The sequence below is a fragment of the Primulina huaijiensis genome, chromosome 16, assembly GCF_012295235.1.
Source record: "Primulina huaijiensis isolate GDHJ02 chromosome 16, ASM1229523v2, whole genome shotgun sequence".
NCBI classification, from domain to species: Eukaryota; Viridiplantae; Streptophyta; class Magnoliopsida; order Lamiales; family Gesneriaceae; genus Primulina; species Primulina huaijiensis.
This window is the reverse complement of record NC_133321.1, coordinates 14,907,425-14,930,577: the sequence shown is the minus strand read 5'-3', so window position 1 is coordinate 14,930,577 and position 23,153 is coordinate 14,907,425. Positions and strand designations below refer to the sequence as shown.

Here is a 23,153-nt window from a genome sequence, read left to right as displayed (position 1 = left end):
TATATATATATATATATATATATATAATAGATTTGGGTTTACGTTGGATTTTAATAATCTTATGTTATATTGGATTGATGGATGCATTTCAAATCCATTTACTCAAAATTCTTAACTTGTTCGACAAAGTATAAATGAATATCAAATCAAGTTCATATTAAGTCATATAAATAATTATTCAAAATTCTTAACTTGTTGATGACATAAGAGAGCTACATCGTGTGAGATTTAGGTAATTAAAAACAAGTTCTAGATTCATAAAACTTGCTACAATCTTGGCCGTTTTCTGCTGGCAATGATCAATGGATTCGATGCAGTTCGAGAAATATTTGGAAAGGTGCACGCGAAACTATGGTGAGAAACTAACGTAGAAAGAATAAAATCTCAATACCTTTGCCAATGAATTTATGATGTCTGCGTATTAAAATGGACTTTATATAATGAAAGAAGTTTCTTAATTAGGACCATTATAGATAGAAACTTTAATCTCCACTTGTTTTTTTTAAATAATCATTTACCAATGTTCTAGAAAGTCATAATTATTAATCTTATGCTTTCTTCATCAATTGTTTTTCTATATATACGTATTATATGTATATATACACACAAGATTTTATTTTTATAAGTTATTGTCATTTTCAATGTTGCAAACACTTGTTGCTAAGTTGACTCTGTTTTATAATTTCTACATTTAAATAATCATTTTTCTATGCAAATTCCAATCAATTAATAAAGACAATATATTACAATTCATGATTTAACTCTCCACGAATTGAATTACAAAATTTTTCTAGATAATCTAATTCTATTTTTAAAGACAAAAACATAGACTATAAACATTGTTAATTCTATCCAAATCATAATAATTAAATCTGACAAGTCTATTCCAAAACCGCCTACACCATGATAATGTGGCGTTCTTCAATACTCGGACGAGGTGAACTTTGAAGGACATCTGAATAGCTTAAAAATGGTCGGACGAAGCAGCAACTCTGCAATATAATATTGTAGAGATCGAATATATCAAACTTGGTTAATTTTGATTTAGAATTTAAATAGTTTTTAGGATAAAATTTTTAAAAACAAAACCTGGAAAAAAGGGTGTCTAAGAGCTTCTATCGCCGTAGGTCTCTTGGATGGATCCCAAGAACAAAGAGACTATATTTAGCAGGAAAAAACTTGTGAGATTGAGAAATATAATCTTAAAAACAAATATGATCATATCAAAAATGTTTGCCTTACTTTAATAAGATCAATTGCGTCCTTGCTAACGCCTGGTATCGATGCTGAAAAGTGGTCGATACCAGAAACCTAATATATATAAAAAAAAATTTAAAAAAATACGTATAGTTCATAAAAATAGTACTGTTAGGGAGCAAATCAAACACTCACCTGCGGAAATTTGTAATTCATGGCTTTGGCGAGTTCAAGGCCCTCCGGCCATTCATTCTTAATCGGACTCCCTATTACGCAACTTATTTTATGAAGTTGGTCTGCTTCACTGCATTAAAATATTCATTGTTTTGAAAAACCCAAATTAAAATAAAAGGAGAACATAATGCTGAGTAATGAATGATTCAGAGGTAAATCATGAATTCTCTCGATGCAAACCAGACAAGAAAATATGTTCCAACGAGCTAGCACACCATTATCTTCAAAGGAGGACGACGAATGCACGTACCTTGAGCCCGGAAACAAAGGGCGAAGAGTAAACAGTTCAGCCATTATAGTACCCATAGCCCACATGTCTACCAAGTAGAAAGAAAATATAATGTCACGAGGAGAAAACAAAGTTATCATCAACTAATTTGTGTCGTACGTATACGTACCGACTGGCGGACCGTAAGTTGGAGAACCAAGTAGAACTTCAGGGGCCCGATACCTGCAAGATATATAAAACCAGGTTGAGTGGCAAGCAAAATATCAAGTTATTGACATCAGAGAACGGCAACTACTACTCACCAGCGTGTTGTGACATAATCTGTGAATAGAGGGTGAGAATCAATCTCACGGGCCATACCAAGATCGGCAATTTTTATGAGATCCTTGTGGATAACCCATTTCTGTTAGCTAGTTTTGTGAAGTTTGTTGTAACTTATTTACTAGCCTTCCATGTTTATAGCTCGGGAGTTTAGGTTTGTTGTATCTTCCTTGAATAGTGGTCTAGTTGTTTTTTGTTCTCTAGTATATGTACGTGGGTTTCTCAATGGAATAGAGAATTGGTTTTTTCCTCCAATATCATTTCTTCCTACATGGTATCAGAGCTGTAATGGAGAAAACCGATCAAACACTTGAGCTGCCATCAATGCCAGCCATAAGCACACTACCATCACCTCAATCGTCCCAAAATTCCGAACAATATATTCCCCAAATCACACACCACAAACTCACAGGCCACAATTACATACAGTGGTCTCAATCTGTGTTGATGTTCATCTGCGGACGAAGCAAAGAAGAATACCTTAATGGTGGAACCAAAGAGCCAAAACTCGATGACCCTTCTCATAAGGAATGGAAGGCTACAGACAGCATGGTAAAGACTTGGCTCATCAGCTCGATGAATCAAGAGATCAGTGAAGATTTCTTGATGTGTCGCACAGCAGCAGATATCTGGGACGAGGCTCGGTCAACCTATTCGAGTTCTGACAATACATCTGAGCTATTCGAAACTGAAAGCTTGGTGTATGAACTTCAACAGGGGGATAAAAATGTCACACAGTTTTATAGCCAACTGACACGTATGTGGCAGAAGATTGATTTGTACGAGAAACACAACTGGACGTGCTCAGATGACAAACAACTCTTCAACAAGGTAACCGAAACCAAGAGAGTATTCAAGTTCTTATCTGGACTCAACAAAGAACTTGACGAGGTACGTGGTCGAGTACTCAGCATTAAACCACTACCAACACTGAGAGAATCATTCTCCATGATCCGCCATGAAGAAAGTCGAAGAAAGGTGATGATGGGATGTCCCTCAAACACTTCAGGGGGCTCAACCTCAGACATGTCAGCTCTATCCTCAACCTCAGACATACAGGCTAATGCTGCAAAAGCCTCCAGCGAGAGCAAGACCAGAAAACCTCGCCCTTATTGTGAACACTGCCGAAAGCCAGGACATACTCGGGATACTTGCTGGAAGATCCATGGCAAACCACTAGATTGGAAGCCACGAAACCAAACTGATCAGACTCCACAGGGGAATGCAGTGACCTCAAGCATGTTAAATCAAGATCAGCTAGAGGTAATCCAGACCCTTATTAACAAGGCTATCTCCATCAAGGCTGGTGTACCGAGCTCAGTACCTCCCAATCCTAACTCCGGGAATGTTGCACAACAAGGTAATCAATCTCTGGCCCTACATGCTACAGCTGATCACTCGTCGTGGATAATAGATTCAGGAGCATCGGATCATATGACGGGTAATAAAGCACTGTTCAACACCTACACTCCATGCAATAGAAATATGTCGGTGACCATTGCAGATGGATCACAATCGAGTGTTGTAGGCATGGGAACAGTGCCCGTATCCAACTCACTTGAGCTCAAATCTGTTTTACACATACCACAACTTAAGTGCAATTTACTGTCAGTTGGAAAGCTTAATCGTGATTCTAATTGCCTAACAACCTTTACTTCTCGCTCATGTTCTTTTCAGGATCAGGACTCGGGGATGATGATTGGATGTGCTGAGCTACGTGGTGGCCTATATCTACTCAAAAGTAATCAAAAACCACTCGTTCCATGCATTACAGCCAGACCAACTATGCCGTGCTTTGCTAGTTCTTTTCACTTTCCAGTTAATAAAGATAGTGAGATTATGTTTCATCATTATCGTCTAGGACACCCTAACTTTATGTATCTTGAGCACTTATATCCATCATTGTTCATTAATAAAAAGGCAAAGCATTTTTCATGTGAGATATGTCAATTTGCCAAGCATACACGAAGTTCATATTATCCTAGACCATACACTCCATCCCATCCTTTTTCTATGATCCATTGCGATGTATGGGGACCATCCCGGGTCTCTAATCTCAATAGAACTCGGTGGTTCCTACTGTTCGTCGATGATCACACTCGTCTTAGCTGGGTGTACCTTATGAAAGACAAGTCTGAAGCCTGCCAATTGTTCAAAAATTTCCATGTTATGATACAAACCCAATTCCAGGCAAATATCAACATCTTTCATACAGATAATGCTGGTGAATTCTTTAATGATCAACTAGGCTGTTATTTTAAAACACACGGCATAGTCCACACTAGTTCATGTACCCAAACCCCCCAGCAAAATGGTATTGCGGAAAGGAAAAACAGACACCTACTCGAAGTTGCACGCTCACTCATGTTTACCACCAATGTTCCCAAACACTTCTGGGGTGATGCTGTTTTAACTGCCACTTTTCTTATAAACCGCATGCCATCACGAGTCTTAAAATTTCAGTCTCCGTGTCAAACTCTTCTGAAAACATACCCTTCAACTAGACTAATCACCACCATCCCACTCAAAGTATTTGGGTGCGCTGCCTTTGTACATCAATATGGTCAGACTAAACTAGACCCAAAATCCATCAAATGTGTCTTCCTAGGCTACTCGGCAACCCAAAAAGGGTATAAATGTTTTTCACCCTCTCTCCGCAAATATTATACCACAATGGATGTGACGTTCATGGAACACAACCCATATTTCACTTCCACTTCGATTCAGGGGGAGAACTCTAGTGAATCTCAGTCTCAGTCGTGGATGTATTTCAATCCAGATCCGACCACACTCAACACCATACACACTTCATCTAGTTCCACTTCAACCCCACCTCACACTCATGTGCAGCCAAGCCCAGATCATCATGCCAATATCCATAAGGAACCACAGACACACATCCATGAGTCACAGGAACCAAGTCCTGATTCACAGGTGCAAGATGATTCACCAGGTAACTCATCTAATGTTGTCACTCCTGATAATGAGCAAACTGACTTGAATGTGCCTATAGCCCTGAGGAAACCAACCCGGTCATGTGGCCCATACCAACTCAGTGACTATATCTATTATGGGAACCTGTCATCCAACTTCAAAGCATTCCTATCACAGCTGGACAACGTAACGATACCTCGTTCAGTTGAAGAAGCCCTAGAGATACCCGAGTGGAAGAAGGCCACACATGAGGAGATTAGAGCTCTTGAAAGTAATGGCACCTGGGAGATCACAGATTTGCCCCGTGGAAAACGAGCCGTTGGTTGTAAGTGGCTGTTCACTATCAAACACCGTCCGGATGGATCAATCGATAGGCTCAAATCCAGACTTGTTGCAAAAGGATATACACAGGCATATGGGGAAGATTACAGTGAAACCTTTGCACCTGTAGCCAAATTCAATACGGTACGTGTACTTCTCTCACTGGCTGCTAACCTAGATTGGCCCCTCTTCCAGTTTGACATAAAAAACGCCTTCCTCAATGGTGACCTCGAGGAAGAAGTTTATATGCAGATTCCACCAGGTTTTTGCGATGAATCGAACAGGAACAAAGTATGCAGGTTGAAGAAGTCATTATATGGTCTCAAGCAATCTCCTAGAGCATGGTTTGATAAATTCTCTCGAGCTCTCAAACAGGATGGTTTCACTCAAAGCTATGCCGATCATACGTTATTCACAAAACATACAACAAATGGAAAGTGTACCATTCTCAGCGTGTATGTGGATGATATTGTGATCACCGGAGATAACTTGGAAGGCATAAAAGAACTCAAAAACACTCTCAGCTCATTGTTTGAAATGAAGGACCTCGGCCAGATGAAGTACTTCCTTGGCATGGAACTGGCTCGATCAAGTAAAGGAATCACAGTTTCACAGAGAAAGTATACTCTGGACCTACTCAAAGAGACATGTATGACTAATTGTAAGCCGGCTACAACTCCTATGGATCCCAACATCAAATTACAAGTCAGAACTTCAGAAAAGTCTGTAGACAGAGGGAGATATCAACGTTTAGTTGGGAAGCTAATTTATCTAGCACACACTAGACCAGACATTGGATTCGCAGTTAGCATGGTTAGTCGATTCATGAACAATCCCTCAACTTCTCACATGGAAGCAGTCATGATGATCCTCAGGTACTTAAAGGGCACACCCGGTATTGGCTTATTCTTCAAAAAGTCACAGATGCGAACAATTGATGTTTACACGGACGCAGACTGGGCTGGTTCAGTGAGTGACAGGAGATCAACTTCGGGGATGTGCACGTTTGTATGGGGGAATTTGGTGACATGGCGGAGTAGAAGCAAAGTGTCGTAGCACGAAGTAGTGCAGAAGCTGAACTCCGAGCTTTAGCTAGTGGTGTCTGTGAAGGAATTTGGTTAAGGAAACTCCTAGAAGATCTTAAAATTAATATGAATGGTCCGGTACGCTTGCTGTGTGATAACCAGGCATCAATTAGCATATCAAAGGACCCAGTTCAACATGATCGTACTAAGCACATAGAAATCGACCGTCATTTCATCAGTGAGAAGATTGAAGGAAAGGAAATCTCAATGAACTACATCCCATCAAAGCTCCAAGTTGCTGACATTCTTACTAAGGCACTTCATCGAGCTAAATTTCAAGAAATGTGTAGCAAGCTTGATTTACTTAACATCTACAATCAATCTTGAGGGGGAGTGTGGATAACCCATTTCTGTTAGCTAGTTTTGTGAAGTTTGTTGTAACTTATTTACTAGCCTTCCATGTTTATAGCTCGGGAGTTTAGGTTTGTTGTATCTTCCTTGAATAGTGGTCTAGTTGTTTTTTGTTCTCTAGTATATGTACGTGGGTTTCTCAATGGAATAGAGAATTGGTTTTTTCCTCCAATATCATTTCTTCCTACAATGATTTCATAGTAAAAGGACATTATGTTCGTCTTCGTTCAATTTGATATCCAAATATTATAACTTACTCGCTAAAACGTGAGAAGTCAGAATAAATCATATCTATAAAGAGTTAAACAGAGCAACCGGTTTGTTGACATCAACAACCCTTGAATATGACAAATGCTGGAGTACCAACAATGATCATCAGTACCAACAATGATCATCCGCCAAGGTTGAAAGAGATTATAAGAGAAGACATGCTGTGAATAAGGCTTTGCGGGAGGGTTCCAATAAAATAGACATATTGTAATTGATGTCCTAATCTCGTAAAAAAATTTATAAAATGATATTAATTAAATATATTTAAATGTATTTATTTTTTATTTTCAGATATAAATAATTTTTCATATACAAATTTCATTGAAATATGTGAACTTTTTTATGAATATATATAATATAAAGTTTTACAAAATAAATCCATAAGAGTTTATAAAAAAAAAATTTACAACTTCATGAAATTTTATAAAATCAATAAAAAAATTAATCAGCTTCGTAAAATTTTATTATTTTAAAAAAACTATTACTATTGGCAGTGAACTCAACCCTCCAATTTTACGAGATATTAGACGAGTAAAACTTAATATGAAAGAAAAAATATACTATCCAAATACATTGTTTGAATTTAAAAATTGAATAACAATATTTAGATCAATAATTTAATATAATAAATAAAAAAATAATAGTTAATATAATATTTTATTAGATTAATATAATAATAATTTTTTTGACTTGATTGATTAAATTTAGATAAAATGATAAAATATAATATTAATAAATAAATAAAAAATAATAGTTAATATAATATTTTATTAGATTAATATAATAATAATTTTTTTGACTTGATTGATTAAATTTAGATAAAATGATAAAATATAATATTAATAAATAAATAAAAAATAATAGTTAATATAATATTTTATTAGATTAATATAATAATAATTTTTTTGACGATGAATTGAAATTAGATAAGATGATAAATATAATATTGTTTTTTGATAATAATAACATACTAATAATATTATTTATTAATATAATATTATTATTATAAATAAATAAATAAATATTATGACAAATAACTGGTTAAATTATTGTAACACTGCCCAGCAATACACTGCCCAACAGTATTGCTTATATGATTGGGAAATATCGTTTATATAAATTAATATGTATTTAAATAAGAAAATATATACATACACCAATATTTATATATGCATGATATAAAAAGTCCAGAGTATAAAAACTCGACAGAGGCAGCCATGGAGTTTGCCACAAACCTTACAGACAGTAGCCCTTTCTTCCCTTGGTGTCTCTCCCTCTAATACGTCCCTTTTCCAACTCTGCTTGGCCAAAAATGGAGCAACATTTCCGAGCTCAAAATATGGCCTTTTATCCAACGAACGAATCTATGGTCGCCATTTTTGCTAACCCTTTACTCCTTTTTTAACTGAGTGAACGAAATCCAGCTGGTTGCTGCGTTTCTTAATGGATTTTGGTGTTACAAGATTAGATAACTTGGCGTACTCGAACATTAAAAATAGCAGCTTCGCTTCAGCAAATGGCGCCGAGTCGAAAAAGCTTAAATGGTGTGGATCTGGATTTGTAAAGCAAGAGAGGACATTAAATGAAGATGTCTTCAGGGAGTTTAAATTGAACGAAACTTCTAATAGCGGCAATTTCTTTGAAGGGCAGCAGCAAATGCTCAGTTTCTCTTCCCCAAATTCACAGGCTGTAACTTGGCCTTATCTTCAAAGTATATCAAGTCCCTTTAGCAAGAACACAGGTCAGTGCAAGCTCATCTGAAATTTGTGCAAAAATGGGGTGAGTAAGAAGAGTAAAGAATTTGCGACTTTTGTCAACAGTGGCAAAGATTTGTTTTTGCTGTTCTGGTTAAATGGTCTTGTCATGTGGGTGGAAAGAACAGATGCGCCCCCAAAATGCTTCCGTTTTCTCGAAATTTTAGGAGATTTTTTACCCAAGAAAAAGTATTTTTTTGCCAACATTTTCATTACTCATTCTTCTGAATGGTTTTTGCAGGTGTGAGAGGCTCTTTTCTTACTCCATCACAATGGATTGAGCTAGAACACCAAGCTTTGATCTACAAATATATCACTGCAAATGTTCCTGTACCTTCTTGTCTTCTGAATCCCATCAGAAAAGCTTTGGAATCTGCTGGTTTTTCTCCCTTTTCTGGCTTTAAACCCAGTGCTTGTGAGTAAAATTTTCTGCTTTTTCCCAACTGTTTAGAAAATGTGATGTTTTAATTTAGTTGTGAAATGGTTTCTTGATTGAAAATTGGGCAGTTGGAAGGGGTGGCTTTCATCTGGGATTCTCCAGCACTGATCCTGAGCCGGGGCGGTGCCGTAGGACGGATGGGAAGAAATGGCGGTGCGCCAGGGATGCCGTTGCTGACCAGAAATACTGTGAACGGCATATGAACAGAGGCCGCCACCGTTCAAGAAAGCCTGTGGAAGGCCAATCCGGCCATTCCTCCGTGGCACCCAACGATTCCTCAAAGCCTGCGCCAGCGGTTCCTGCCGGCTCTGCATCCAACGCTCTCCGCCTCTCACACAGCCAAGAAGTCCACAGCTTGGAGCTCGGAATACCCAGTATCAATGTTAACAGGTGAGCTCCAAGGTTTCTTATTGTGTATGACCACAGCTAGGATTGAGGAACTTTCCGTTGCTTAGGAAAAAAACATATTCACTTTAACTCACTTGTTAAACGAAAAAGAAGTCCGTCGCACAAATCCGGTGGTAAGCATTAAACTCAAATTTTTTATTTAAACTGTGCAGACATCTAAGCATTATGTTTTGATCGTGGTGTCATATCGACAATCATACATAGTAATGGAAGCAATTGTTGCTTCTTAACTTTCATTCTATTGTAACTTGTGCTGCCATAGAATGTAGGATCCAAAAGATTTGACAATGCGCCGTCACAACTTTGTAGATATCATAACTCTGTAACACCTCCAATTATTTTTACTCTCAGATGTGTTCCTCAGAAGGATAATACGAAAGGGGTGAATCGACGTACGACCATCCTCTCCATGGCAACTTCAGGAACAGATCTTAAGGAAAACCGGTTCGACGAATCCTCTCCTCCATCAGAGTTCGGATTAGTCTCTTCAGACTCTTTACTCAACCCTTTAGACAGGGGTTCGCCAATTGTCAAATGTGGAAACCACAGTACTTCAGACGACATCAAAGATCAAGAAAACAAATCTAAAAATCCGCTTCAACAGTTCATAAATAACTGGCCGAAAGACAGTTCAGAACAGCGTTCTACCTTTTCCTGGCCTGATCACCTTGATCTTCAACCAGATGGAACACAGCTCTCGATTTCTATCCCAGTTGTGACCTCAGACTTCGTGTCTCCTACTTTGTCTCCATCGAAGAATGAGCTTCAAGCTAACCGAATGGGCTTAGGCTTTGGCAAGATTAGTACTCCTCGTACCGAAGAAAAGCGAATCCAAGCCAACTGGATTCCGATATCGTGGGAAGGGGGACCCCTTGGAGAGGCATTGAATACCACAAACAACAGCTCTCTCGAATCCAAGAATGCCAAATCATTAGACCTCTTAGAGAGCCAGGATAATAGCCCTCGATCAGCATTCGGATCACTATCTAGCAGCAGTTGAGGAAGTAGCCCACCACCCGAAAAGGAAAACCTTTGATGTACCTGGTCTCCAGGTCTGATGTACTCATCTCTAAACAAGCGATCACGTCCTGGCACAAGTTGCATATGAGAAATTAATCTGTGATAATGTAATATTTCCTTTTTACCTTGTTATCATGGTCCTTGTAGTTGTACCTGAATCTTGAAATGAGACGTTGAATTGCCTCATTTTTTTTGGTTATTTAATGTTGAATTTGTATGATTTTTGTTTGATAGATTGTGTTTGTTACCATTTTTATCTGAGGTTGGTTGGAAGGAAGCATGCTGGCTTTCGGGGAATTTAGGTAAGATACTCGCTTGAAAGAACTATTCTTGGTGGGGTTGTGATTCCCGCTAGCTTTCTTGATATTTCGTGAACTGAAAAACTTGGTTGGTGGCTTAAATTTCTTTTCGAAGTCCACAAAAATTGAACTGTAGCCATCACCCTGGTCCAGCCCGGATGTATATCCTGCCTCGAAATTGGGATATTCCATCCCACCTTGGTTTGTTGGATAGAAATGAGTTTGTGGAATCGTTAAATATTTGATTAATGATTATGAGTTTGATTTTCGTTTGCGATTTGCATATTATCGTGTTAGTCCATGTGTTTCGATTTAACTGGTTAGTATGTTTTCTAGGTTACTGCGTTAACTCGTCTACTCAAGACCGAAAATTAATTGTTGACTTTATTTTATATAAAAAAAGCCAATTTTGTTACCTAATTTTTTGTTAATTAACTTGTTGAAACTGGGTTTTGGTCCTCGCAAACTTGAGTATTTTTTTTTAACATTTGGTCTGATTTTCCCAAAATGTTGAAGCTACTTCGGAAATACTGCCATGACAATCATCAAAAAATATTGACATGTTTCACTTTACATCACATTTAACACTTTATTAAAATATATCAAAAGAAAAAAAAACTACTTAAAATATCAAAATTCAAAATAAGTCATATGTGAGATCGGGCTTGTAGTTCAGTGGTCTCACCCCGCCAGATTAGCTGGCTTCCTGGGTTCCCACCCCGCCAGATTAGCTGGCTTCTCAGATTCGATCTCTTCCCTCGCGTGTGTTGTAATAAAAAAAAAAAAAAAGTCATACGTTTTCTTTATTAATTTTCTTTAAAAAAAATTATAAATGAAGGTAATATACTTTTATATGAATTTAGAGTCAACTCTTTCAGCCGACAAAGAAATTATGGAGCAACTTTTTTTTTTTTAATGGAATCTTAATCGAGGCTTTACAAAATCCTTCTTTTAATTGCTTTAGTCTTTAATTCGTGTGGTCCTTTCCACTCTCGTGCTTCCAATTCTGCATTCTTTTCGCTAATATTTTGAGAATATAATGTAAATTAATATCATCTCAACAATTTATGAAACAAATAGTTAATCTTGTAATCAAAATGGAAATCGAGAAAACTTGTTATCTTATTAAAAAAATATTAATATATTGAATATTATTTTTTTGAATGTATTATAATATATAGAAACGACGTATTTGTGGATTGTTTCTTGGAGTGACAGCTCGTTTTTAAAGATGGTTTTTTTAATTAGAATTTAACTAATTTAATTAAAGGCAAAAAATTGTATGAGATGTTCTCAACTCTCACATGTCGTCTTTTGTGAGACAGATATCTTATTTGGGTCATCTATGAAAAAGTATTACTTTTTATGCTAAAAGTATTAATTTTTATTTGAATATCGGTAGGGTTGACCCGTCTTACAAATAAAAATTTTTGAGATCGTCTCACAAGATACGTAATAATTAAATATGTGTCGATGAGTTACAGGTAACGAAGAAGATTTTGGAAAGTATCAGGAAGCAATAAAAATGTGACCGGAAACTATTTATTTATACGGGAAATTGACTTTCAGTTCCCATCTGTCGATTTTTTTTGTGTTCAGTCCCTGGGTACTTTTTTAGTATCACATTTCCACATGAAGTGTACCACATTTCCACATGAAGTATACCACAATTTGTATGACATAGTACCACAATTTTGTAGGTAGGGAATGAACCCAAAAAAATATTTTGATTGGGGATTTTTCCGTCAACTTCCCTTTATTTATAACATTTAAATTTAATTATTAATTTATTCATATAAATTTAAAAGTTATTTTGCTGACCGTAGGATGGTGTGGATAATAAACTGTACGGCAACGTTTTCCCGAACCAAGCAGCAGCTACTCTTCTTATCTTCCTGCTCTGCTTCCAAAACTCACGCGAAAGAATGTCAGTCTCAGCCATATTCGGTACGCGATTGGAGGTCCCCCTTCCCCTTCGCGGCGGCGGCGTGGTACCCGTCAAGCAACTGCCACCGCCCGCGAGAGTGGTGTTTGACGGCGGCTGCGGATCGGTGGTAGAGTGCTCGTCTAGGCCACAGAAGAAGGCTACCAAGCATCACATGAAGACGCGTCCTCGAAAGTCTCAGCCTTGGGATATACGACGTGGTCCCACCGTTTACCCTCCGCTTCCTGCTCTCCCTCCCGATTGGACTCCCGTCTCCGGCGACACCGCTTCTCCGCCGCAGCCTGCTCCGTCTGAGTAATTCTAATTATCTGCGACTCTTTTTTTTTTTTAATCGATGCTCGAGTCAAGTCCAATTGAATCTGCCATGTGACCTTTTTATTGGATCTGATCAACCAAGTTTTTGTTCATTTTTTACTCATCGCCATCGCTTTACCTGCTTAAACTATAGGAGAATTTTCTCTGTTTATTTGTAGAAAATTAGGGTAAATTTTCGATTAAAAGTTAGGACTTCGAATTTTTCTAAACAAGTATAACAAATTCCTTTTTTTTTTCTTCAAACTGAAAAACCAAATGCTGCAGGAAACTGGAAAAGATTTATAAATTAGTCGACAACAAATGATTATAAATCCTCGATATTCAGCTCAAATTCTACAGAGTCATGTTATGTTGATAATATTAGTCATGTTATAATATTGGTTATTATCTCTATATTACATATGTTATCTATCTATAAAGAAACTAGACTTGGAATATTAAATTTAACTAATTTAGCAACACTGTTTAAGTAAATCTTGAGATACAAACGAATAGCCTTACAAGTTTTTCAAGTATTATTTGGTTCTTATGTGTTTTCACGCTCACCTCAACTTCGAGGTATCGCAGAAGAAAGAAACATCAAAATCCGATCCAATTTAATTGTAAGGTGTTGGGTTCAGAAGACGGACCCTCTAATGTTTTTCATCCGGAGAATTAATTAGGTTGTTACGAAAGATTATGGGGTTAAGAATACGGACCCTCTAATGTTTTTTATCCGGAGAACTAATTAGGTTTTTACGAGCTGAACGAATGGAGTGTGGATGAAATATATAATTTTAGATGAATAGGTTGTTACGAGCGGAACGAATGGAGTGCGGATGAAATATATAGTTTTACGATTTCATCGACTAAAAAAGTTGTCAAATGAATTATGAGTACAATTAAAACGATCGAAAAAGAAATATGAGTTAATATGTGCTATAAGATTGAAAATATCATTATAGGAAACAGGGAAGCTCGTTATAAAGCAGTCTTCTACTCCAGCACGCCTCTCTGGGAAACATGGCAAAACTTCTCTTTTGGGTAGATACAGTAAGAGCAGAGGAGATCGAATACATGGAAACGATGGCCTTCGAGCACAAATATTGAAACAAGAAAAAAGGGAAAAAAACGAAAGTTTATGGACATATGAAAAGGAAATCCGCGATTTTAGTAAGACTTGATCTGAATGGATGGTAGTACATATTAACTAGGTCTATATTTGATTAATACTTCTGATATGAGTCAAATCTGTTAAAAGATCATCAAATAAAATTAATATGTGGAACAACAAATTTTTTTTTGTTTTTCAACCTTACTCATGAACATATTTATGGAATTATGTTTTGAACCAAAACAGAGCTCCAAGTCCAACTATTTTGTTCAATGTCTCGTGAACCGTACACGAATTTCAATTTTAATATCATTTTATCACTATTCTAGAAACTAGATGAGTTAGAATTTCAATTCAAAACATTTGAAACAGAACATGATAATTAAATTCGATTGAGTTAGAATTCGAACTTCGAAATGGATAAAATAAAGCCTTCACCAAGTAAAATTTTTTACCAAGAGAAAAGATCAAAAGATTGTGATTCAGGAACCTTTTACATAGAGAATAGATCAACAGCAGAACATCCTCTGAATTTCATATGCTTCTGTCTGGACATCAAACTGCATTTGAATTGTGACAAATCTTCGAACAAAAATGGATGGTTTTACAGCGTCGAGAACTGGACTTTTTTCGCAAAGAATCTGAGTCATATTTCTGCACCTTGGATGCACAACAGTAGGCACTTGTGGCGCCACAACACAAGAACCACGCTTCCCAGTGTCCCTTCTCTCCAGTTGATTCCCAAGTTCTATTGATGCATCACATTTTGTAACCACGGGCTCAATCAGCAGTTGCACCCATTTGGCCAGCCTTAACTTTCTATTTTCTTCGCACCAAGTCCAGAAGAAAATCCGTAAATATATGCTCATATTCGGGCATTTTCCCATATCCTGCAAATGATACATAAGTATGTAAGAACCATAGAAGTTGCAACCCCCTGCACATATCTTAACCTATATTTCCGCCACCAAAAATTATTTCCAACTTTGAAATTAATCTTCATTGTCATCAAACTACTTCAACTCGTAGTTGGACTACCATTGGTTAGCAAGAAGATTATGAAGGATGTGCGCACGACTGTGGTATACCTGGAAAATAGTTGATGTCGATCACATAATAGCTGTTTTGAGTTCCATGTTCCCGAATTATATCCAAGTTGAACAGGTGAAGACCCTTACGAAATTTATAAGACTATATTGTTAAGAAAATATCCCAACAAGAGCAACGAATATTCAAAAATTAATCCAATGTTAATTGCATCAATGTTGCTTTAAAAGAAAGGGTGTATTGGAGTACCAGCCGGCGACGTAGCTCCCCGGCTAGTCTCTCCAGTAATGGGCCTGGTGGAAGCTCTGCAGAACGAAGGTAAAGCTAAAGATGAGTAATCTTTGAGCAAAAAAGGATTCGGTAAAAGTAGATTTAAAACAGCAACAAAGCAAGAACATAGTCGCTAACTCATTCAATGATTAATTATCAATTAAGTTAAAAAGAGGATGACTGTTTCACAGATCCATGAAAGAAACATATTTTGGCACCCAAATGGTCAAATGAGAAAATGCTTACCTGCAACACCAGGGTCTAAGTCTGCTTCATCAGCAGACGCAGCAGCACAAGATACCCTTGGAAAGTGATACACACCGAAATTCTTCGACAATTCACGCTTACTAACATCAGGCAAGGAGAAACGTCTAACAACTTTTATAGCTTCACCAACAACATAAACTTTGAAGAGTACACCACCTAAAAAATTGAATAGGAAAGACTAATGCAATGTAATTTCTCATCCAAACCATTGAGTATGTAAGCAACCACAAAATGAACTATGATCTCACACCATGATTAATAAATTCCTGCAAAACAAGCGGGGGTACCAGCTTCTGGAGGGAGCTCTCATCATAGGCAAGCGACAGTTCATGAGACTTTGCAACCAAAGGCTTTGCCACTGAAATACGTGTTGATTGATATAAAATAAACTAGATTATAACTAGATTTCAATTATGGAAACCAAACTGCACAAAAGTATGAATTAAATAAGATGCTGATGAAATGATTGCTCACGCACAAGTTAAAACCGATACAACTCATTATAACATACCGATAGGTAGCCTTAAACCAGCCTTGTTCACTGCATCTGGAATGGATGATGGATCCTTCTTGATAACTAACTGTTTAGGGACATCAACTGTTCCTGAAAACAAAATGAAAAACCTTAAGATAAAGCTCTAGCCGAGGAGACAGTTCTGGATTATGTAAAATCCAAAACAGAATTAAACAGAAAAATTTGAATGGGTAAAGATTTTCCAAAACAGAATTAAACAGAAAAATTTGAATGGGTAAAGATTTGCATAAACTATCCACTATAAGGATGTTAAAAAACCTGAAGTAAGAAAAGCAACACTTTCTCACATATTTTCAGTGAAGATATGGATGATCACCTCTCTAAAGGACTCTGGGGTCGATTATGTGTTCACTGTTCAAAAACTTGTTTGATACAGTTTCCACTACTTTGATTCTTCACTGTTTGCATGCCTTGCTTCCTCATGTCTCACACTTAAAAATGCTAACTATTTGCGTAACTCAGCTATAATTCTAATGAAGGCCAGAAGTTCGCAAAAAAACCATCAAACTCTGTTTTGACGCCCATTTCCTTACCCCTCAACCAAAAGAACGGAAAAATTGAAGGCCACAAAAGAAAAAGCAAAAATCTGTAAAAATTACCATAGGGGTCTGAAAGATTCAGGTCAGTGACATCTTGAAGCATGGACTGACGATTGTGAACATGCTGGATGGCATCAGGAGGATCAAGAACAGTTACCTCTGGATGTGCCTGCCTGTACTCCTACAGCAAAGACAAATAAAGATTAGAGGGGCGGCCCAACACAACCTGCTTATATGATCATTTATATTCAAACAAGGTGAACTTTTCCCGTGCAACCAAAAATATTATACAATTTTTTATTATTAAAAAAGTAGTTGGAAGATCAAGAAGGCTTATTCAAGGTGAGTTAGCAAACTATATCTTTTGTAAGTACGTTAGGCACAATATAATAGCTACAAACACTTTATTTTTCATAGCCACGACACTTTCTTCCATACTTCAGTTCGCGAGGCTCGACGATTCAGCTGGGTTTATTTGCTTAAGCGCTAGCTTGGTCTCCTATGAGTATTGATTAATCATAAATGAGAAACAAAAAAATCCAACAAAAATTATATGCTAAAACAAAATGGGACCATGTAAGATGATATATACGCGGGAAGATAAAAAAGTATGTTTCCAAATGTCATTCGTCTCTTTTTCGTAAACCTCCAAGGCGACTAGAAATTCAGTGCAAACTTTTTTCTCCGTTAGTGCAGGAACAAAAGATATAGCCATTTGGTTCAGACTAAATTCCAAGATACTGAACAAAAAGTTAACATGTTTCCGCAATTGAATTATAATCACACTTAAACAAATGACAGCGATGAAAAAACCGTTAACATCTCCAAATTTCGGGAAAATTATTTTTTAGCCAGAACACAGATGCTTTGGCGAAATAGATACGAATACCTAAAATTTGTAGCATAAAATAATTAAGAATTTAAATTCAAAAATTCCCGTAACAACAAAATAATAAAGGACTATAAAACTGTAGAAACACATTGTTTATATATCTCCTAAAAAGCTGTAGCCAGTACTGGTAACCCTGGAAGAAAACAATCACTTAAAAGATAAAACTAGGAATCCTCAACCTGCTGCAAATCAGCTAAATATTCCATTGAAGGAGAACATCCTCTAAAAGCTGGAATCTTGAGGCTCCAACCTCAATTATCAAGTCAGGATTTACTATGGAGGAGAGAGCAAATTACTCTGCAAATTTTTCACATAATAAGCTTAAAGCCGAAGACATCAGGCTGCCAGCTACTAGCTGGCAACTTGCGTCAACCTGCTGCAAATCAGCTAAATATTCCATTGAAGGAGAACATTCTCTAAAAGCTGGAATCTTGAGGCTCCAACCTCAATTATCAAGTCATGATTTACTATGGAGGAGAGAGCAAATCACTCTGCAAAATTTTCAGATAATAAGCTTAAAGCCGAAAACATCAGGCTGCCAGCGACTCGCTGGCAACTTGCGTCCAATCTGTATCATCCATGTCTGCGATGAAGTTGCCTAAATAGCTAAATGCGGCCATCTATGATATTTCTTGAAGGTATCTACAGTAGCTAAATATAGAATACAATACCACATTATGAAACCAACCTCAAGTATGTGCCGCCATTCCTTTCCTGATAACTGCACAACAATTCAGGCATGTAAGATTTATGGATAAAGTGAATGTACAGAATCTGAAAAATAGGCATGATGGCAAAATTTCAATTCGAAAATAAACAAGCTCATAGGAAAGCTCACTTTATGCAAGACAATGTTGAAAGGACCTTGATCCGATAGGGGTCTACTTGGGTCGATAGCCACAAATAGGATTCCTTTCTTCCTGCATTTTGAAACCAAAACATGGTTAGCTAATGATAGTATGTATCCAGCGTTTCAGCTATTCCACAACAGTTAAGAAAGTGAGTATAGTGCCATGTGATAAAATTAAGGGGAAAAAATGCATTACACTGGCGATCGATTAGAGACATCAAACCAAAAACAGAGAATATATAATACAGTTATTTATTTTCTCCACAAAAAATTGCCATCAAGATGTAAAACCTGACATTTTATCCAAACATAAAAAAATATCAGTTCGGTAAATTTGAGATTGTTTACACACTGTTTTAACAATACCAATGACAAAAGATAGGATCTTCCGCTTAAGATATTTGTACAAGAACTTCCAATAACAAAACATTCAGAAATTTAAAACCATAAACAACATCCGCACTAATAGTAACATTCAGAAACTTAAAACAGAAGCAACATCAGCACAAATAGTTACATCATATATCATTCATTAAATTAAACCACCTAAAACTCAGAAACCCAACTCACAGTGAACTTTAATCATAAACCAGATCAAAATAACTTAAACCTGTACTCTATAAAGATAACTCAGAAACATATATTTTATGGGAACACATGCAAAAGATCACGTCTCTTTCAACAGGAACGAACGAATCAATAATTACCAAGATCAAAATTTAGAAAGCCAAAAAAACAAAAAAAACAAAAAAAAAACTCAAATTAAAATGCAAATTAACGTTCATTTTGTTTTATAATTAGCAATCCCAAATGACTCAAGAAATTGACTTGCCTTGCTAAACGTTCAAGCTTGGGCTGCAAAAAACTCTTAATTTTCTTAGATGTAAGAGCATAACCCACCACCACCACCGCATTCAATGTCGGAACTGCCGAAGCCGTATACTTCCTCTGCATTTTCTGTTCCTCCACCTCTCCGTGTTCCTCTACCCCTCCCTCAGGACACGCCATTTCACCAATCATCCTCATCCCAAACCCTGTCTATACTTACATATTCAGATTCCGTTCGATTTCAGACGATATTCAATCTGCTATTTCCAAAAAAGGAAAAGTAATGCCTTTAATTATCTGTTTTTTTGTTTGAAATTAAGATTTGATATCGCCAAATGAATTAATTATCGAATATTTTCGAGAATATCTTTGCACGAGGCGCATAAATCAGAGAGAAAAAAGGCAATTAATTGAGCTGGTTCATTGAAAATATATATAGAGCTACGAGCCGACACGCGTAGAGAGGAAAATGATGCTAGAAAGGCTGAGTTGCACCGCGTGGAGCCACGCACCGCCAATTCATTATTTATTTCACACAATAATAAAATCTGATTTATTTATNAATATATTGTCCTTCCAAGTCGAAAATAATATAATAAAATAATATTAGCGATATCTAAAACATAATATAGTAATTAAAATAAAACTGATACTAACGGAAAATTTAGGGTCCGATTTCAACAAGTGTCACCAGTCCAGACGCAGGTTTCGAAATTGCATTGAGCCTGAAATCACGAATAAGACCATTAGAAAGGGCCATGAAGATGTCTCGGTCCTGGTGTAGCCCCTCCGACGCTAAAATCAAAGACTGAGGATATAAGTTGAGAGCAGCTAAGGGTGCTGCTAAAAAACAATATAGTGAATGAATGAATCATACGCTCAAACCTGGTATTTATAGGAGGGTACCTGGGTCCTTGACGAGCCTTTCACCTTGGATGGGGATGGACCATGGAACCCAAATCTGATATGAGCCCAACTATGAGGTATCAAAAACAAAAAAAAGACAAATTTTATTCAATCTTTTCAAGTCATGTATTCTAACTATGTGACGCTTTCTTGCAAGGAATCTAAATATTTTTGAAAGAAAAACGTATGATGATGTGTATTATGAAGCATAATATGTTCTCAACGATTTAGAAACATTTGTTTGGGTTTGTAGTTCGAAAAGTTAAAATCTATTTAGAAACATTTGTTTGGGTTTATAGTTCGAAAAGTTAAAATCTATTTTTGATTTAGAATAAGGGTTTTTATATGTTTTTTTTGTCAAAATTCTCGAATATGATTAGAAAAAAAGTGTTTTGATGTTTATTTTGATGTGAGCATTGAAATTTATAGTTTATGAATTCCAACGGATATTTTGATATCTTTTTGTAGTCAAAATCATAGGGTTTCATTTTTAGAAAGATGTTTTTATGCGTATTTGAGGCCTATTTCATGGAGATATCATGTTTTGTGTGAGTGTATGTGTTTGGAAGGATATTAGGTATGCGCAGAGTCCGCGCATAAAATTATGCACAATCCACGCGGGAAGGCATGTGTGCATGCCCACCAGCGTGGGGGTTGGGCAACCCGCACCAAAGAGACCCACGCGCAGAGGCACGCAAGCATACCCGATAGTGTGGGTATGACAAATGTTTTTCATGTTTTTGTTGTTCAATTATGTCCTATAGCATGCATGTAAGGGTGTAAGTGTTGTCTTTTATGTATGATGCATGAAATGTCTTCGAAAACGTAGAGAATGACATACGTAGATCGCTAATTATATGTAATGCATTATGGTCTAAGTATTTCTTTTGATGAAAATTATTTTAACTATGAAATCATGAGGTTTATGAAAATTCAAGAGATATGTTTAATTTTTTTATAAATGATAGTATGAATGTTTATGAGTAAGAAATGAAGAACGTGAAAACATTATTTTGATTTTATGTGTGTACTTGTCAACGGACAGATTCGACATGAACTTCATAGCGGGACACGGAGGAAGAGAAGCAATAACAAGGGAGAAAGTGGATTTTTGGTGTGTTTTCAAGTTTGGCAGACACATCATCTATTTATGCAAGCTGATGACGTAAATCATCGGCCCGATTTGAACTGGAAAAAAACTTGACTTACACTTTCATAAAGTTTAACACAATATAAGCTCTTCTATACTACCTTGATTTCTCTATGTGGGACAAACCCATCATTTCCCCAATTTTCATTCACACATGGAAAGCTTATTAACACACACAACCTAATATATAATCCAACAACATAATCAAACTAATTAAATTTAATTATTTGATAAAATATTATTTAATATAAACTTCTTATTTTAATTTATATAAATTATGGAGTTTAGTTTTATAAATTATATATATACATGTTCACATATTTTGTGTAAAGTTTTGATTCAGTAATGATATTTTACATAATTAAATATGAAATTAGATATCAATAAGATAAATTTTTTACAATCATAAAATATGAAAATTTAAGCATACTTTACAAAAATAAATATATATTAGAGCTGAATGTGTGAAATGACAACTTTAGAATTAAGAAAAAGGCTTACCAAATATAGTTAATGTTCAACAATTTAAAACTTTAAACGTTAATTAATTGATATAATCTTCTGGTTATGGTTTCACGAGGTTCCAGTTACTTATTTTTATGAATTAGAACGGGACCGTAATACCTCATTTCAGGTTTGGAATCGAAACCGAAAAAACCGGTTTATTTACAGTTTTTGAGAAACTGTTCTAATTTCAATTTACGGTTCCAAAAAAACCATAGTCAAGCTTCTATAAACATTAATAAGTTTTGGTACGTGATGCATGTACATAAATTAAATTTTGTATACGTTGTGGTATGGATATGTGTCTACAGGTGGGAGTATCTTATGTTTGTATATATCATACTCCAAAGAAGCGGTTCTTGTAGTTCTCAACCCAGATATAGAATCTGGTTCTGTGGGTGTATTGGCTCTTGAAACTAATTCTATGTTCTTAGCGAATCATTTTGTGTCGATCAAGTATATGCATCGCTAGACCAATACTGTGGCACATTTTTTTGTTCATAAAGCATTCAATAGCTCTTCCAATTTACATTGGATAGATGAAAATATTTCATTTTGACTTTCTTATATTTTAAATCAAGATTTATCGATTTGATGATATGAATATTTAATTTTCCAAAACAAATATCTATACTTATAACATCATACAACAAAACAAGAAGAGAAAATTTGTTATACCCGAATTTGGTTAAACAGCTGCATTCGTTCGTGATTTGACATGGAACTAAGTAATTACTAGTAATCTCGATTCAATGAAAGATACATGACTAAAAATATCACACGTCACGTCCCAAGATACATACCCAAAATTGAAATGAACATTTTGTCTTTGTATCATTTGGCAGATCTTCGGTCACATTTAAAACAAATGAAATTGTGGAGACTTTTTGTTTCCATTCTGCATTGATTGAATTTGACACGTTTTGGTGCGTCTAACGTGGTAGTAGATATCTACTAACATTTATCTATCTAAATAAAATAATTTTGTGTCAATTTAATCAAGACAAACCTGTTAGAAATTATTTATTTTTCTCATAGAGATCTCCGAAAAAGAAATGGCGCACATAAAATAGACTAACCATCAATAAATGTATGTCCGAAACTGATAATGATGACAAGATTTAAGCTCATAAAATTTTAGTATTATATA

The 23,153-nt window shown here is 36.0% G+C and overlaps 4 protein-coding genes and 1 long non-coding RNA gene across 7 annotated transcripts; 2 read left to right on the top strand and 3 right to left on the bottom strand.

Annotated features, from left to right (window-relative positions):
• Positions 1-890: 890 nt before the first annotated feature.
• LOC140961256 (uncharacterized) lies at positions 891-1,297 on the bottom strand. Its single transcript, XR_012172321.1, has 3 exons — positions 1,243-1,297; positions 1,090-1,158; positions 891-992 (listed from the first exon to the last, which is right to left on the bottom strand). It is a non-coding gene; the product is annotated as an uncharacterized lncRNA (long non-coding RNA).
• Positions 1,298-1,380: 83 nt separating this feature from the next.
• Positions 1,381-2,034, bottom strand: LOC140961059 (uncharacterized). The gene is made up of 4 exons (XM_073419378.1): positions 1,963-2,034; positions 1,830-1,882; positions 1,682-1,748; positions 1,381-1,501 (listed from the first exon to the last, which is right to left on the bottom strand). Exons 1-4 carry the CDS (start codon positions 2,016-2,018, stop codon positions 1,381-1,383), a joined length of 297 nt encoding a protein of 98 aa, XP_073275479.1. The 5' UTR covers positions 2,019-2,034.
• A 6,073-nt stretch (positions 2,035-8,107) lies between these two features.
• Positions 8,108-10,794, top strand: LOC140961877 (growth-regulating factor 1-like). Of its 2 annotated transcripts, XM_073420636.1 has the most exons (5): positions 8,108-8,311; positions 8,353-8,683; positions 8,938-9,111; positions 9,204-9,525; positions 9,895-10,794. In XM_073420636.1, exons 2-5 carry the CDS (start codon positions 8,386-8,388, stop codon positions 10,541-10,543), a joined length of 1,443 nt encoding a protein of 480 aa, XP_073276737.1. In that variant the 5' UTR covers positions 8,108-8,311; positions 8,353-8,385; the 3' UTR covers positions 10,544-10,794. The 2 variants fall into 2 exon arrangements, with proteins under 2 accessions (XP_073276737.1, XP_073276736.1); XM_073420635.1 differs by having other exon boundaries at positions 8,108-8,683.
• Positions 10,795-12,787: 1,993 nt separating this feature from the next.
• LOC140961058 (large ribosomal subunit protein cL38) lies at positions 12,788-13,105 on the top strand. Its single transcript, XM_073419377.1, has one exon. It carries the CDS (start codon positions 12,788-12,790, stop codon positions 13,103-13,105), a length of 318 nt encoding a protein of 105 aa, XP_073275478.1.
• A 1,543-nt stretch (positions 13,106-14,648) lies between these two features.
• On the bottom strand, positions 14,649-19,865 carry LOC140961385 (inositol-tetrakisphosphate 1-kinase 3-like). 2 transcript variants are annotated; one of them, XM_073419875.1, is made up of 10 exons: positions 19,444-19,865; positions 18,604-18,681; positions 18,454-18,486; positions 16,934-17,054; positions 16,311-16,403; positions 16,050-16,157; positions 15,779-15,955; positions 15,512-15,567; positions 15,304-15,388; positions 14,649-15,105 (listed from the first exon to the last, which is right to left on the bottom strand). In XM_073419875.1, exons 1-10 carry the CDS (start codon positions 19,639-19,641, stop codon positions 15,035-15,037), a joined length of 1,020 nt encoding a protein of 339 aa, XP_073275976.1. In that variant the 5' UTR covers positions 19,642-19,865; the 3' UTR covers positions 14,649-15,034. The 2 variants fall into 2 exon arrangements, with proteins under 2 accessions (XP_073275976.1, XP_073275977.1); XM_073419876.1 differs by lacking the exons at positions 18,454-18,486; positions 18,604-18,681; positions 19,444-19,865 and adding an exon at positions 17,945-18,367.
• Between the last annotated feature and the right edge of the window lie 3,288 nt (positions 19,866-23,153).

Bases quoted from the DNA above. Each gene is read 5' to 3' on its own strand.
- LOC140961059 (XM_073419378.1), bottom strand. From the start codon at position 2,018: ATGGCCCGTGAGATTGATTCTCACCCTCTATTCACAGATTATGTCACA. The intron at 1,749-1,829 runs GTACGTATACGT...TCTACTTGGTAG, and splicing joins AACTTACGGTCCGCCAGTCG to ACATGTGGGCTATGGGTACT. The intron at 1,502-1,681 runs GTACGTGCATTC...ATTTTAATGCAG, and splicing joins CCTTTGTTTCCGGGCTCAAG to TGAAGCAGACCAACTTCATA.
- LOC140961058 (XM_073419377.1), top strand. From the start codon at position 12,788: ATGTCAGTCTCAGCCATATTCGGTACGCGATTGGAGGTCCCCCTTCCC.
- LOC140961877 (XM_073420636.1), top strand. From the start codon at position 8,386: ATGGATTTTGGTGTTACAAGATTAGATAACTTGGCGTACTCGAACATT. The intron at 9,112-9,203 runs GTGAGTAAAATT...AAAATTGGGCAG, and splicing joins TGGCTTTAAACCCAGTGCTT to TTGGAAGGGGTGGCTTTCAT. The intron at 9,526-9,894 runs GTGAGCTCCAAG...TTTTACTCTCAG, and splicing joins CCCAGTATCAATGTTAACAG to ATGTGTTCCTCAGAAGGATA.
- LOC140961385 (XM_073419875.1), bottom strand. From the start codon at position 19,641: ATGAGGATGATTGGTGAAATGGCGTGTCCTGAGGGAGGGGTAGAGGAA. The intron at 15,568-15,778 runs GTAAGCATTTTC...TTCGTTCTGCAG, and splicing joins CTTAGACCCTGGTGTTGCAG to AGCTTCCACCAGGCCCATTA. The intron at 15,389-15,511 runs GTACTCCAATAC...AAATTTCGTAAG, and splicing joins GGGAGCTACGTCGCCGGCTG to GGTCTTCACCTGTTCAACTT.